At 41.1% G+C, this 17,140-nt stretch overlaps 1 protein-coding gene across 1 annotated transcript in view; it reads left to right on the forward strand.

The window, feature by feature from the left end:
• Positions 1-17,140, forward strand: part of CPNE4 (copine 4) — a 190,627-nt gene that overhangs the window by 59,541 nt on the left and 113,946 nt on the right. The window contains exon 2 of the mRNA XM_054191382.1: positions 15,384-15,563. Coding sequence (XP_054047357.1) covers positions 15,384-15,563 — 180 coding nt within the window. The remainder of the gene's footprint in view (positions 1-15,383; positions 15,564-17,140) is intronic.

The raw sequence follows: 17,140 nt of genomic DNA on the forward strand, positions 1-17,140 counted from the left end.
CAGAGAGAGAACAGAAATCCACTCAAAGCTTTCTTTAGTTTGTAGTAGGTTTACAGTTGCTGAAAGGTGAAGCCAGGAGAGCCTTCCAAAAGTGGTTCTTCTGTGCGAGTCCAGCATGGCAGCCTCTTGAGACAAGAATATTTGATCATATTTACTTGTATTCATTTTTCTTCTATTTTTTAAAAGTTGATAAAATGCAGGACATTTTAGCCATATGTCTCTTGGTGGTGTATTTCATCCCAGAGGCAGGTCATAGCTTTTCAGCAGTGTCAGCAAAAATAAATTTTTGGAGCCTGTGCATAAAAACTAAGTGACTTATGAATTACTTAGTAACTAATTAATCAAGTTCCATTGCAGTGGTCCCCCAGGGCAGGTAGTTATTGGAGCCAGGGGCGGGGAAATTTGAAGGCTGTGAACAGCCTTGGACATGACTGTCTCCTCCTGAGAGATCAGGTTGTAGCCCCATCTGGGCTCTGCATGCAAACAGGGTGAGAACTGGGATCTTGCTACGTGGTCTCAGCGTGATGAACTGCTTGGGTGAGCTGAATGTTTTGCTTCTACTCTCTAAGCCAGAGCAGCCTGGGCAGTGTTTTCATTTTGAAGCTGTGTTTTCTCATGCCTGCATGTCTGCCTGTGCCTAAAGCTAGCCTTAATCTGAGCCTCAGAAGGGCAGCCCTGAACTAAGCCTGAGTGAGTCTCCATCAAAATCTGCCTTGCTACAAGCTGCTTCTTCGCAGCTTCTGTCGTAGCTAAATTTTAAAGTCTACCAAGAAGACCAAACCCCATTGACGCTGCTTATTGATTGTGGCCGTTAGTGAGTATGGTTTCATAGGGCTTACCATGAGTTCCATAGGGTTTACCAGAAGATTGCTCAGATTTAGCTATTCTGTGATATTTTTGGCCTAAGTTTCTTAGATAGCCATATTGACTGCTCTCCTGCAGTACCTTCCACAGGACATTGTGCTCTGTCTGTTGGCTGTTTGGTTGTAAGTTAAAACCCCTGAGTGCCAGGACTGAAATATCTCATGGTGGAATATACAGAGTCTGCATTGTGAAATGGTTCTTCTTTAAAGTAGTCAGCGACCTCTTATGTACCCTTCATACTCCAGTGTAAAAACCTCGAACTCCCCTCCCTTTATGGTGTGCTGTAAGGAGATGAAGAAAGAAATTGCCAGGTATAATTTCACTGTGATTGAATATACCTTGTCTTGGGCTCTTTGTGCTATTAGACTTGTGTTGTCTTAAGATTACTGCCTCAATAAGACAGGAAAGTCTTGAGGTGAATTTTGTTCGAGCCATGGAATTATTACCACCTTTTTCAGATTGAGTTAGTCAGTAAAGGTTTAATTAGCTCGTTGCTGGTCTAGGGCCTGATTTGCCTCTGTATTGCACGTCTGAAGTCTGTGCTATGAAGTGGGAAGTAATAAGAGTTCTGACTAACAGTATCTGAAGGACAATGAGATTAGTTGGGAAATAAAGAGACAACGTGCAGAGATGGGAAACTGGTTAATTGTAATGACATAGAAGTAAAATGAAGTTTGGAAAAAAATTAAAAATTGAGGGACCACAGTAAAAACATTGCTGAATAATGTTCGAATCTTCTCTATTGAACCAAGAATAAAGAAAACACCCTCTGACATGGAATGATGTATTTAATTAATTGATATAATTAGGGTGTTCTTGCAAATGCAGGTGTAAGTGCCAAATTGTTTTTTTCTTCTTTACAGCAAATGAATTTATGAAGGAATTAAAAGTTATTTTGCTAAGACATAACATTACTCTGTGTATTGTCTCGCATCTGGTAAGGCACCTGATAAAGGAGCAAATAAGCTGCTGAAGAGTATATATCCCAGATGAGGAAAACCTCCTTTCCGAGTTCAGAGCTCTCCTGTGCATAAGGGAGCTTCCTAATTTTTTTTGTCACTGTGGCCTCAAATAGCAAGGTTCTAAAACTTTTGAGAAACTTAGGGTTTAGGCACCCAACTTCCTTGAAAATTCCAGCTCTAAAGTAAGACAATCAGCACTATAATATTGAATCATAATGGAGCATGTATAACTTACACCAACATGATAGTAGGAAATAGGAGTAGATACGTGGACTACTTTCACTTAATGGAAGTACATGCAACACTAACACTTGTCTTTTATGATCAAATCTTGTGCTCATTAGTTGAAAAAGTCAGCACTTAGTACCCCTGCTGTTGCCAAGAGGCATACCAGAGGTGGATTTTGTGTGCTCTGCCCATGAACCTGCTTCACGGCTATGCATATAACAACCAATTTTATAGATCACAGTGAATGTAAGCCGGACTGATGTGTGTGTGCGCCATATATATCTGATGTGTGTGTTCACAAGCAACTGAAAGTCATAACACTTTTCAGGAGAGCCTGCAGCCATTACAGGAAGCAGGTTTGGACTGCTTATTGCCCAAAGTGGTTGTGTGGGCAAGTCAGATGTAGTAAAAAAAGATGTCTGTATATAGCATATCCCTGGCTGTAGTCATTCTTAGGGAAGGGAAAACTGTGGTCATGTCAGATTAAATTTATATACCTTTGAGTAGCATGCATGTATAGCGGGCTTGATTACAAGGCTTTTGGTTTCCAGAAATAATTTTGGAGTAGATATTCCCAAATAAATACAGGAACCGTAACTCACTGAGATCCTTCAATAGTAGTGCAAACCAAACAGCCCCCGAGTCAGGAGTCTGATAGGATGCTGTCTGCAAAACTGTAATATAGGTCAGCTAAACTTGGTCTCTACTTCTAATCAGTTAGTTGTGCACTATTCAATGCCAGAATGTGTGCTTGTGGGTGTAATTGTGCCAAAACCCAAATAATATCATATTCTATTTTCCTGGGGTTTGTGGTAGTTCACAGAAAGTCTTCCACTGCTGTTCTTGGGTAGTGTATGAAGCTGTTGGACTGTTGTGGCTTTGGCAAATGGTAACGCCGTTGACAAGCTTAACAAGATGCATGTGTAAAAGAAAAGAAAGAATAAGAGTTGCTTGTAGTGGACGTGAGTCACAATAAATCCATTATTTTTCTGTTCAGTTATTTGAACACATGGTCCAAATTCCCCAGTTGTGTAGGAAGACTCAAGCTAGTTTAAATGGGCCTTGTAAATTGTTACTTCTGGTAGAGCAGGTCAGTAAAGCCTGGTAAAACAGTGTGTATCTTGCCTAATAGTGCATTGCCTTCCTGCTGCTAATGCCTTGATGATAAAATTGATTTAGCAGTTGAATTACAACATTAAAAGTAAATTAATAAATCTTTAATTATAAGCACTTCATTAGCAAATTAATTTCTTAAACTAGCAACTTGACTAGACCTGTATCAATTGACATAATTCATTAACCCATATGAGAATCCATATTAGTTATGCTTAACTTACCTGAGCGTATGAGGCAGGAGACCTTTCTCAGTATAAATAAATTATTAAATCACTACTTATAGTCAGTTAATTAAAGAGCAAATTACTGAAGCAGCGCAGATTTCCTACTTCGTATAATGTAGTGCCACTGATATTCAGTGAGCAAAGGCTCATCCCATCACTTAATTTTTCTCCATTCTCAATTACCTGTAAGTTCCTGAGAAATGGTGTAAGGCCACATTTCTCTCCTGATCAATTCTGTGACGCCATGAACTCTGCCAAGAGCCTCTTTTCAGCCTTAAATGCTGCTCTATCTGTGCCTTTGTTTGAATGGGCTGGGACTACAACACATTTGTCCAACTTCTAAGTGTCTTGCTCTCCAGGACAGCAGGCAAAGAAGAAACATGTCTGTAATTGCTGTGGAAGCCCAGGATGTGAGATTACCTGAAAGCGGATGAAAATTCATTCTGGAAGTCAGTTTTGGAATAATGAAAGGTGGAATTAGCAATTCAATAATTTGCATGCTGATTAGAGTAAGTTTGAGTTCATTTCTTTGTAGCGCAATGCTGCAGCAGAATCTAATTGTGTGAGTACAGTATTCTGGTAATGAATTGAGGATTCCCAAGTGTCATGGCTTAACCCCCGCCAGCAACTATGCACCACACAGCTGCTCATTCAGTCCACCCCTGGTGAGATGGGGGAGACAATCAGAAGAGTAAAAGTGAGAAAACTCATGGGTTGAGACAAAAACAGTTTAATAGGTAAAGCAAAATCTATGCGTGTAAGCAAAGCAAAACAAGGAATTCATTCACTGCTTCTCATCATCAGGCAGGTATTCAGCCATCTCCAGGAAAGCTGGCTCCATCATGCGTAATGGTTACTTGGGAAGACAAAATGCCATAACTCTGAATGTCCACCCCTTCCTTCTTCCTCCAGTTTTATATGCTGAGCATGACATCATATGGTATGGAATATCCCTTTGGTCAGTTGGGGTCAGCTGTCCCAGCTGTGTCTCCTCCCAACTTCTTGTGCACCCCCAGCCTACTTGCTGGTGGGGCGTTGTGAAGAGCAGAAAAGACCTTGACTCTGTGTAAGTGCTGCTCAGCAGCAAGTAAAACATCCCTGTATTATCAACACTGTTACTAGTGTTTTGATCTGGATCCAAAACACAGCCCCATACTAGCTACTGTGAAGAAAATTCACTCCACTCCAGCCAAAACCAGCAGACCAAGTAATGGCATTTGCAAAAGGCAACCTTCAGGTACTTGGTGCATTTTAAATCATATTCCAAAACACTGTCATGTTGTAGCATTGTTTGTTGCTGTCATGCAGGCAAGGTCATGCATTGCATTCTGAATCAAAAGAATATTCAAAACAGAATTTCCTTTTAAAGTAAAGAACTTAAAGCTGATTTGCATGCTGATCAGGAGACACTAAAATACCATCTGTATTGGGGAAGAACAGTCCAGTGATTGATACGTACCTTTATAAAAACCTGTCCCTTCTTGCACAAAAATAACCAACAGAACTGTGTTTCTCCCTACAAGCAGACTAAAAATGAGCAACAATGAAATTGAAACTCCATCATCGAGGACCCATATTCCCAAGGTTTACTTTCTAATCTGTGGGGGAAACTGTGGAGAATATGTGGTTGAAGAGCTTTCAAATGGCTGCATAGTGCTCTGACTGTCAGACTGCTGCCAGGCACTGCACTGCTTACTAGCATTTTGTGGCTAGTTGAGAGTGGAGCTAAATGGCATCATATGTGAATATTTTTGTTGCCATGTCAAAGGATCAGTCCTGTTCTCTGCAAAAAGCCTGTTTCCTCAGGGACATGCAAATTAAGAAGATTAGATTGAAGCTCTCAACATCAAATGAAGGTTGGGGAATAGTAAATGGCAGTTGTCATAGTCTTTAAATGTCTGTGCTGTATTTGGGATATAAAATAAAGGAAAATTTATCATCCAGGCTTCAGGGCTCAGCTTTGATGTAGCACTCAAGAGTTTTCAGTGAAAAAAATGATTTCTCTTTTGTTCTATGCCAGTGGAATCACATCTGAGTGGGTTACAGCACCTTATCTCATGAGTTGGTGCAGGTCGTTATCCACTTGTGTTGATGTTTGCTGAGTGCTTGTTAAATATGCAGGGAGCACAGCACATGAATATCTCTTGCCACCAAGCGATTTCTATGAAGTCCTTCTGTGGTACTTAATGGCTGGGTCAGGATGTGTTGACTACCTCAGAAGAAGCACTCTTTAATACCAAAGTTTCTATAGGTGCCAATTTTATATGATTGTTAAGGCTCTGAAGGTCTTCCCAGAATAAGATAAAAGGCATTGACGTAATTCCATTTACTGTTTGAAACCCCTAACAAGAGTCGCATAATTGTTGCTTGACTCGGTTTAATGACTCTGCAGGAGGTAAGCTGATGCAGACAAGAGCGCAGCCCTCTTATTGCTGCCTGCTCCAAAACACAACTCAGTCCATGGACACGGTCACACTGGAAGGATTGGCCTCCAGAATATATTCTCCTGCGGCTGCTGGCCTTGTGCAAAGGTAGCCTCGGGGAGTTTGGTGGGCTGCCTCACCAGGAGAGTGTGTGTGGGGCTGCTCAATCTTTTTTTAAAACTTTAACTCATGTTCATCCATTTCAGCCAGTTGTTAATGCAGAAAGGTAGCTCTTGACCTGTTGTAATTTGCTGTACATGGCAACTGGCAGTAAAATCAGAGAGACAGTGGTGATTCACATTGAACAGAAATCTGCTCAAAATGCTTCTGGAAGGGGAGCAAACTGATTTTGGAGGCAAAAAGGGAGGGTTCCTTAGGATTCCCTTGGAAAATCTGTCAATGACACTATGATCAAAGCATGTTATCAGCACAGTGGTTTCTGTATGGAGATGGAGCCATACACTCCCCTTAGCTGATAAAGAGCATCAGAGGTCTGGCATATCATTTACACTAAGTGGTAGCTGCCATTGGGGAGTGCTGGCTCTGTCTCACAGACTGATATTACACTCCAATGTACTGTGTGTACCTCAAGTTAGGTAAAATGATAAATACTGTTATGAAAATCAAGGCTGTAAACCAACTAGTTATTTGGAAATGTAAGCCTACATTTTTGGGTGCCAAAGATGGTATTGTGTTAGGTCACCTCTGAGTGATAGCTTGAAGCTCATTCTAAGGACTTCTTTGTGGGTTAAGCAGCAATACAGATGAAAAGGCTTGCACAATCCTCTCTGCTGAGGCATGAGCACTACCTAGGGCAGTGATAAGACAAGGGGCCAAAAGACAAGAGGTCCCTGAGCACCCAGGGGAACCCACTCTGGAGGCTCCAGGTGAGGTGAAATCCTGCTGCTGCTTTGCAGGAAGTTCAGTTGCTCATCAAGAAGTTGCCCAAGTCTTTTATGAGTACCTGAAGTGACATTCTCTCTTCAGACTCGTCCTTCTGATCTCTAGCAGGACTCAAAATATTACATACAAAAATTCAGAAGGTGTTCCCATATTAAATTTAAGAAAATGTAAAATATCTTCTACAAAAGGCAGTTAATGCTATCTCACTAAGTTATCGTGGTCCTCTCAGTGTTCAGTCCACTTAATCACTGTTCATTGGAAAGACCTTCATTTACGCTGCATTAATGATGTGCTCTAAAGAGAAATTGTGCTTTTCAGGCTCACTGAAATGTTTTGCAACTGGCTCTTCAAAACTGGCTTGAATATTCACAGTACAGCGGCTGGTGCAAGAAGTATTGTCCTTTGTAACCCAAGGTCAATAGATGTAAAAAGCTTCATGTTTTAAAGTTTTTATGTACAGAAGTTCTGCAATTAGGCTCAGAGAAGCTGCAGCGTTTATGCTTGTCCTCAGTTAAAATTTCAGGGCTGGAGTTCTTTGCTGTTCCATGCTTTATGCCAAATCTTAAATCACCAGAGGCAAATTAAAATTGCCATCCGTGTTTCGCTTACCATCCCTGAGCCTGGACTGGCCAGGCAGTAAGTGAAAGCCTTTGCAGATGACACAGTCTGGGGTTTCCTCCTTTCCGGGCGAGGAGCTTCCTCGGGGAGCTGGTCTCAGTCCAGGAGTTCACCAGCCCCTCTGCCCGTGGGTGCTTCCCCCTAAGGAGCCGTCAGACGGAGAAGGGTCAGTGCAGCGCCGGCAGCCGAGCAGAGACAGTGACTAGTTCAAGAGGCCAGGGCAGGTGGAGGATTAGCAAGTGATGTGTGTGCGCACGTTTGGCAGTTGGGACTCGCTTTTTTCACATGAGCCCAGCGTGACCCAGAGGCACTGCTGTGCCGGGGTCCTGGTGACCCTTCCTGGCCTCAGGCACCGCGTGGTGGGACTGGTGCTGGGGATTGGCCAGCGTTCCCCCACCACCGGTGCTATGGCTCTGCATTCACGTGTCAAGCAAACTGAAGACTGTATGTGTCATTTTAAGGCATTTCTTATGGTCAGGAAAAGTGAAGTCACGTGGTGGGACATGGGACATGCAGTCTGCTTCTCTGGGACAGTGAGTATTTTATAATTTGTGGAAAACAGAACACAGGGAGAGCCATGTGAAATAGCCAGTAGCCTGGTGGCTAAGATGGTCCCTGGTGGTGTGAGGGACCAAAGTTAGTGTTTCTGGTCTGAATCAGGCAGAGCAGAGACCTTGGTGTGAACCCCTGATGTCCAGGAGGTGCAGCTGGGTTATTTTCAGACCCTTCCAGGCAAAAGTTTCATCAAACCTCTGTGGCTGACAAAGCCACCAGACTTCTTGTTTAACCTAAGTTCATGTTCCAGTGACACACTTTTCCCCTGGAAAATGCCTGACCCTCTCTGTACTTAGAGGGGCACAACAAGCAGGACTCATCCCCTGTGTTAAACCACGTGTGCTTTGTGTAGTTTTTTACTGGGTGTGTATAAATTAGGTACTTTGCAGTTTTCTGCTAGGCCAAATTAGACTTTTAGTCCTTTGTAAAAAAATGTAAAAAATATTTTTAGCATTTTAATATTTTAATATTATACATTAATATATATTATAAATTAATTAACATTAATACTAACATGTTAATATTTAATATTTTGTATATAGTGTTTTTAATATTTTATGTGCTTCTTGTTTTGTTATTTGGGAGGGGTTTTTAAAAATATTTTTGGTAGGAAACAGTAGTCAGAATCTACCCAGATTGCACCAATGTCATCCAAGTAAAACTTTCACAGAATCATGGCAGAACAGGTCTCCCAGCACTGACAAATGCAGATGGAGTCCCATCAGCAATGTTAGCAGGAAAGCAATTAGAGATCCAAAGGGATTACATGAAAGTCTCCCAACAAAGTAACAATTTTAATCTGTTTCCTTTCATTGCAGTTCATACAGTGAATAAAAATTATCACTCCAGCCCAAAAGATTTGGGTTTCCTGACATTAGGCTGTGAAGACTTGGTGTCCTCGAATTCACAGAACTATCTGAATGAAATCAAAGCATTTCTTTCCAGAGGAGAGCAAACTAAAAGCGGGTATCTAGTGCATTCAGGGACAGTGTGACTATGCATTAATGCATTAGTTGAGCACTTGCTTTTTTTCTCTCATATCTGAGCTTTCCTAAGTGACAGCGAGTGGGAGGGATACCTTTCTACTTTCCAGTGTCTTTATGCAACCTAGAAAGCCTAGACTTTCCAAGGAGGTCAATGCCAACAACTGCACATGATCCTAAAGCTAAAGGATGGTGTTGTAGCTTCCCCAGAGATCTCTTTTGTTCCAGAAAACTGGGGATTCCCTTGGCACAAGGGTTCCCAACCAGTTTAGGTCCTGCTTTTTTCATACTGTGGATTGAGCAGCACTCTTGCCTATCCCAGATGAATTGATCTCCCTGTTCTGCTCCTGGATGATGTTACCAAGATTTGCCTGCCACTAGTAGTCAGCCTGTATTGCACCTGCAGTTTTTTGCCAGTTTTCTAACTGCGAGAGCTTGGGCTTTCTCATATGAGCCTCTGAAATCTGTACTGGCTGGGAGTCTGGCAGGGACCAGTGTAGGTCCTTGAGGGCAAATATTGAGTGCCTGTCCATGCAGTGGCTATTATAACTATATCATATTTTGTTTCTGAGTGGATGAGAGAAACTACATGCAGATAGTTATCAACCATCATATTTCTCTCTTCTTTTAAAAGCTATGAGCATATAAGGCAAACTCCACCCAGGAACTTCTTAAAGAATTTATACATAGTATGTATTATAAACTATCTGTTTCCTGCTTCAGAGCAGTGAAAAGTAACTGAGAAAGTAAAAGTAAGCAGAGGACAGTCAGTGGCCCTGAACAGAGAAGTGGGCTTTCTTAATGAAGAACTTTCCAACTAAGAAATAATAAAATTGTTTAGACTGGAGCCCCCTGGGGCTTGGGCTGTTTATAAGTATTAGTTTTTCCAGTGCTTGAAAGCAGTTTTTCGTGGTTGTGACTCGGAGGTTTGCAAGCTATCTAATATTTATATCACATAAATAAAAGAAACTACTTGCAGATAATTTCCAGACCATTCACGTTAAATGCTTCTCTTCCAGCCAACTTGTATCCAAAAGTTTTTGCCAATGTTGACAAGATTGTGCTTGGCTTTGAGCTCTATAGCTTAAAAAGAACTAAAGACCTATTGGTTTCTTCTCAATGTTTTCAAACATCAATTAAACTGAAAACAAGGGCTATAAATTATGGTGACCTTTGCAATGACTTTTCATTTGTTGGATAGAGATGTGATGGCGTGAAAGCACTGCTAATAATAAAAAAAAAAAATATTAATACCTTCTTCAGGAGTCACCAAGCAAAGTGTAAATTGCTTTCTGCTTGGTATCAAATTTTTATGTAAGGTACTGTATCATGGAAATTTTCAATCTTGTTAAAACTCAGATGACCTAAAAATAATCTTACCCCTTCACCTCTGTACATTTTGTCATCTCAGCTGACAAATGTGATTTTTCTAGATTTAATCAGCATTTTATAATGACTCCTAACAAAAATAGAGCCTGCTAGTTTTCCCTTGTTGGCCTGTAAAATGTATGGGGAACAGTGGGTTTACATGTTGGTCTAAGAACTTGCTAAAAATATAACAGCCATAAAAAAGCATGCTGTGGGCTGAATAGCGTCACCTGCTCTCTAATTAATAGAATTTGCATGTTTACAGCTTTCAACCAGTTTTTTAAAAAAAACTTCAGGAAATGCAGCACCAGACCATAGTTCTGTAGACCAAAGATTTTGCTTAGTTCATGAGGCAGCTGTGCCATTATTGACTATAGCAATCCCATGCTATTTCATGGGCACGATTAAAATTTTCCCCAAAGAAATGTCCTTTTTGTGAGAAGGCAGTGGATTCTCCACTACCCTTTGACTCTTGGCTGCTCTTTTCTTCAAAGATGTCAAGTAATAGCCACTGAAAATTTGTTGCTTTTGTGCCAGTTACGAGTTTGCAAGAAATAGAGTGAGTGGAGAGCAGATAGGTACCAGTTATCTGTGTGGGCCACTGCACACAGCTGATCTGTGCCAAATGCTGAAGCGTGGCCTTGAAGTGCAGAGCTGTGGGTCCTGTAGATAATTCACTGTTTCTCTGGTTTCCTAGGGCGTGCTGAGAAAGCTGTGTTTATGATCACTTGAAAACCTTAGATATCAGGTGATAGAGGCTTCAACCTAATCCTTGTTCATCCTTGTGTATGCAATAGCTTATACTCCATCTAATTTTGATAGAAGAAGAAAAAAAAGTCCCCCTCATGCTGGCTCTTTTACCTCAAATTGACTTTTTAGCTAGTGGTGGATAATGGAGAGGAGATTCTCAGCCTGTACTTTAACCATTTAGTTACGTCTTTGTCAGAGAGATTTTAGCTAGGATGAAGAATTCTTTCCTCGCTGAAATGACCGTGTTTATCAGAGTTCTGCAAAGCTCACTGATTTTCAGTAGCTCACAGACGAAAGATGCAAACAGCATAAGAAGCCTGAATTTCAGTATTTGTTCATCTGTCTTTTGAGCTTCCTTTAATTTGATGCTATCTGACTGCAAAGGGAGTTTTGCAGTTCTTCAGCAGTGATGGTGGGTCAACAGGAAAGCAGGCAAACATTTCTGCTAACTGTCCATCCATGGTGAGCAGTACAGAGAGAAAACAACTTTCAAACCTAGCTTCCAGCTTCCTCTGGGTTTGACAGGAGGATTCAGAAGGCCCAAAACAAGAAGTCCTTTTCTTTTCTATATTTTAATTCCTGCTGTTAAGATGGCGCTTTATGCTATGGAGGCTTACTTTGGTGTTTGTATGTCATTCATAGTTCCCCAAGGGGAAGCTCACAGGGTGGCTGCATCCAGATGGGCCTGCCAAGTAATCCTGGCTGCTCAGCAGGGTGCCACCTTCTGTGGAGTGACAAGGTCCTAAAGAGATGAAGAGGGAAAGCAGCATGAGTCCATCCCAGGAGGGGAAGATGCAAGTCCTTTTCTCTGTATAAATTGTCCTTGAAGGGAAAGCGCAGGTAAAGCTGTACCATGAAGCAGATGTTTGGATCGTGGTGTCAACTGAAGCACTGCTCTTTTTAAGGTCAGTTTTAACTGTTAACACAGCCCAAAGGTGCATGTAGCTGTCAATTTTTTATTTTGAAAATTTATTCTGCTTTTATAAATTGGAGAAATTCCTTGTTCTAGCAAAGTCCAGAAATAACAGATGGCTCATTTGTCAGGCATCAGCAAATGCTAAAGCTGTGGGCATGACCCCTGTCCATGTCCTGTTGAGAAATCTACCTGTCTTCAGGATTAGGTTGCCCAAGAGTTTGGTGTTTTCTCTAACAAGACCAAAAGTGTAAGTTCCACTTGCTTATAACATGCTGTTGTTGAACTTAAAAGATCTCTTCTGCAAAAGTAATAGAGATTTAATGTAGTTGCTGATGTTCTTCGTTGTGTTTTGGAGAGCATTCAAACTGAGAAGTATTAACTTTCTGAATTGAGAAAGTTAGAACTTCTGAAAGTTGATGAGGCTGGACAAAGCTGAACTGTGTTTTCTTAAAGCATCTGAGCCTTCATTATCCATGGAAGTGGAAGTGCTGTTGCTGATTTTGGGTGACAAACTGGATTAAGGATATATGGCATGAGGTCAGCATCTTGTCAGACTGCTATGGACCTGTGTTTTGGGTTAGCATGGAACATGTCACCAGATTTTGCTTGAAATGAAACAGGTCCTCCAGGTATTGGGTTAAGTTGTGGTCAAAACCAAACCAACCTTTCTTTTTAAAGTACCTGCAGCACTGTAGATCATTATTTCTTTGATTATCCATGAAACTGTACCTAGCAATAGTATTCTCACCAGTTTTCATTTCATTTCACCATTTTATTTCACGCTTATCCAGCATGTCTCAAGAGAGCATTAAGGCTTTACAATTGAATATGAGAGCAGGAATACTCAAGAAAGAGCAGCCTCTAACAAGTGGCAGAAGTCAAATGGAGATTTTACCTTCTGTTTGTATAGCATCTTTTAACCTAGAGTGTTCCATGAGTTAGTGCATTTATTGAACTGTTGTGTTCACTGCTGCTTCTTGGTCATGAGTCACTCCAGCTGGTTATCAGTGCTGGTTATCAGTGCTGGTTATCAGTGCTTAGCACAGTAATCAAAGCAAGGAAATGGAGCTGGGCTTCCCATGCTGAGGACCCTGCCAGACTTTCTAGCTAAAGAATAGGGTAACCGAAATATGCTGACAAAGCAGACTGGTAGACTAATAGGGCTAAAGGCTACTGCACACTGCTGACTGCTGACAGGGGCATGAAGAATTTCATATTGCTTGTGAAAGCTGCTGGCATTGCTTCTTTCGATACAGATTTTTCTCACGTAATCCCGTGCTCTGACATGCTGGCTTGATGTATCATCTCAATAATGTGGGAAGATTGGGGAAATTCAGTGAAATGGCTATATTTCAGTACTGTGTCTGTCAAGGGAAGGATGTCAGTCAATCACAGGCTGGAAAAAGCAAACAACGTCTTATCGCTATGTGAGACTAAAATTCTTAGTGTCCCTTTGTGCAGACCTGTGCCTCCATTTTCAGGCCCTTCACTCCCTTACACAGTCATGTATTTAACCTGTGTTGAGCACATATAAATCTTGCTGCATTTCACAGTAGAGAACCACTTCCCCACATTCCAGCAGCAAAGTCGAGATGAGGAAAAACAATAACAGAGAAACTTCAGTTGCTGCCCAAGGAGATCTGCCCTACCAGCGAAGCAATTAAAATGACGCCATTAAATTAACAGTTTGTACACTTACAAGGAGTGACTTTAGGAGATTACTGTGGCTATGAAGAAAGATTTAAAACTGATCATTTAAATATTTTGATTATTTGATCTGCTGATGCACTGTTTCATGAGATGACAGCTCTTCTGCAAGTGGATCAAATCACTTACCACTTTGAAGAGGTCTCTGAGACATCCCATTGAACTGACTCATCATCTGACGTAGGGAATATTTCATGTTGTAGCAGTAATGGTGGTTTCAAGTCACATTGATTGCAAGTGGAGATCGAAAAATCTTTGAGATAGGCTAAGCGCCTGAATGAAGGTAGCTGGTATCCTTTCTCAGTTATGTTATTCTTATTATGCTTTGCATCACTGTTATCAGAACCATCATTTTTAGCTAATCTAAGAAAGAGACTAAGAATGAATTTGTAAGTAAGGCTGCTTTCCTTTTTGTGATGGTCTCATCTTGGCATAGTCAGAGCACATTGACACAGCTGTGTGAGGAGACAGCAATGGTAGCACTGGTTTGCATCTGTTCGATGACTGGTAGCATCTGTTTGATGATTAACGAAAGGATTTCAGCTGTTAGAGCTGTCAATCTGACACCTTTGATGATCACTAAAATAAATCTGTGCTACCAAGAACTGCTCATTTTTTTTCCCCTGCTTTTGATTTACTTGACTCTTAGTGTCCTTGCCGATAACTACTAGAGAGGCTAATGTGTTATAAACGCTGAAAAGTGAAGCAAGCGGCTGTCATTTTTTGCACAACAGATGTTCCTGATCAGGAATCAGACAAAGGATCTCATCACTCTTCCTCTGAGCAATTTAATTTGTCTGTTCCATGGCACACCAGCCACCTCCTGTCTAGTGACTGACGTGCCCAAGTCCTACTTCATTTTAGGATCAGTCCCTTTAATCTTACAGAATTATTAGTTTTTTTCTGTGCCAGAGCAAAGGGAGTGGAAAAAAGGAAATTGCTTCATTGCTTAGGGTGTTACCCATAATGCATCATAATGAAAAATAGCAAAGGCCTACTTCAAAATAGGAAACCCAAGTGCTACATTTTAAGAAAACTAGGAAGTACTCTATGAGCACTTTTCTGAAGAAATAGCCATTTAGTTTTGATGGTGTTTCTTTACCAGTTGTAAGGCTCAGAGGTAGGGATAGGCAGTGTATAATCCATCAGATTCTTGTAATGCAACTTAGCGACGTGGAAAAATTGATATATTTTTAAGAAAAGTTGTTTGCTGTGGATTCAGTTCTCCACTCTTTAATCATGGAAGTTGTCCAAAATGAGTAATTACTGGGGTTTTTGCTTGCTTTTGCATTTAGTTTGATAAAACTGTATCGCTCTGCTGGTGTTTTGTAGTGATGGATGGGTACTGCTGGAGATGTAAATTCTATAGTTGTTCTCTGGTTAATTTCCCAGTTATTAGTCTTGCATAAGACTGTTGTTTTGCCTATGCACAGCTCCAGACTCTGCCGCCTGACTGCTAGTATAGCCAATGGGTGGCTGTCATTGCTCACCCTGCGAAGGGCTGCAGACTGTGTTCCGTGTTCCTACCAATATTTGCCAAAGACTTGCCAGAAGGGAGAAAAGCAAGGGAAGCTGGCCTTATCTTGTGCATGTGGCCAACCCTCCATGGAAATGGCAGCTGCTGCTGCCCGTACAAATGGTAGTGTCTGTGGCCGCAGTCAGAGCTGGCAGTCCTGATAATGAGGAAATTGTATTTGAGGTTTTCATTGTAGTCCATCACTGGTAGGAAGAGAAACCACTCACATGACCTCTTTTCCATTTGGCAGGTTGACAGGACAGAAGTGATTCGAACCTGTATAAATCCCGTCTTCTCCAAGCTGTTCACGGTGGACTTCTATTTCGAAGAGGTGCAGCGGTTGCGGTTTGAAGTCCATGACATTAGCAGCAATCACAATGGGCTGAAGGAAGCTGATTTTCTTGGTGGCATGGAATGTACTCTTGGACAAGTAGGTATCGCTGCCATTTTTCCCCCTTGCCTCTTATAATTTCTATGTATATGAAATATATCACCTTGTTAAATGACTGATGGGTGAGATTTGTCGTTCGTGACAAAATGTGTAATTGGTGCTTTGAACAGGATAATTAGGAACTTTTGCTGTAGTATAGCTTCAAGTGAGCCAGTGCCATAGGAAACTGAGTGTCAGTGATTGGCCTTGTACAGTAAAAGCCCAGGCTCATTACACCACTGTTGAGAAATAGACTGATTTGTGAGAAAGTTATTGTTCCTAACATTATATGGTATTTAAAGCAATTTCCAAGTTCAAGGAATGCTTACAAATAGCCTTTACTCACATGGGGTAGTGCCTGGTGATGTGGCAAATAGAGAGATAGGGTTGGATTCATTTCCCTGACTCTCAGTCATCCAAAAGTTAGGTGTCTAGACTAAGTTACTCTTCTGATTTCCATCTTTAGTTCAGTGGAGAAAAACAGACAGTTCCAGCAGTTGATTCATTCCACCTGAGACACCCATCACAGATTAGGATAAATTGCCTTCAGGAGATACCTGCCTATCCCCATCAGTTATCAGGAGAGTCTAGACAGCTGGCTTAGAGTAGATACCTAACTTTTTAGACGACAAAATCTAAGAGTGATGAGTCCTACCCACAGGATCGATATCTAGAAGTTGTCAAAGCCAGATCTGCAGCAAATTCCTATATTGCAGGCTGATTACATGGTACAGTGTCCCATGTATTACAGTTTATTTGTAACTGACAGACTTTTTGTTATGCAGGGTCTCATAATACAGATCTCAACTCCGTCCACCAGGGCAAGGCTGTGGATAGTCTCAGTTTCACTGAGCTTGGGTGTAAATTTGCTCTCCGCTCTGCGGTAGCTTGTATGATGTAACTAGGCAGTGCTTTCCTTTAGATAATCCTTTGCAGCGCTTCCACATAAGTTTGTAATCTGAGCATGGTAGCTTGTCATGGAAGATGCTGCAAAGCTTTGTTTCCTATTTTCTCACCTTTTGTTGTTGCTCCCTCAGCCCCACCACACATTAATCCCTTTGTTTTTCTCCCCAAAGCTATTAGACCAAACATGCTGAAAGAGGAAAAGTCCTCTCAGTGAGATAATCGATATGAAATATATGTATTTATGAACTCAGCTCAACATGAAGGTATTGGTATTTAGGATATCTACAATGTACAGTAAAGTCTGTTCTTTTTGACAGACTTCTTTTGGCCTTAATCGATGAAAATAAGCTATCCTATAACACTAAGGAGAATGAGAAACAAAGAAAAAAGTTATTACAATGTTCTTCTTGCTTAATTGGCTTGAAAATGAAGGGAAAAAAATGTCACTGCTGCTGCCTGTAGCATAAATGTCTTTATAATGTCTCTATAAATAGCACACAGCTGGGTTGGTTGCAGTGTAATTTTAATGGTAACCAAGAAAAAATAATAACAGGCTGAAATCTGTTCACAGTAATGTAGCCTTGAGGACTCTGATCTCATACTTAGACTTTTTTAGGGGGGGAGGTTGTCCCTGCTCTTTCTAGTTTTTTAGCTTTACATAATTCTTCAAC

Source organism: Rissa tridactyla, chromosome 2, assembly GCF_028500815.1.
Source record: "Rissa tridactyla isolate bRisTri1 chromosome 2, bRisTri1.patW.cur.20221130, whole genome shotgun sequence".
Lineage (NCBI taxonomy): Eukaryota > Metazoa > Chordata > Aves > Charadriiformes > Laridae > Rissa > Rissa tridactyla.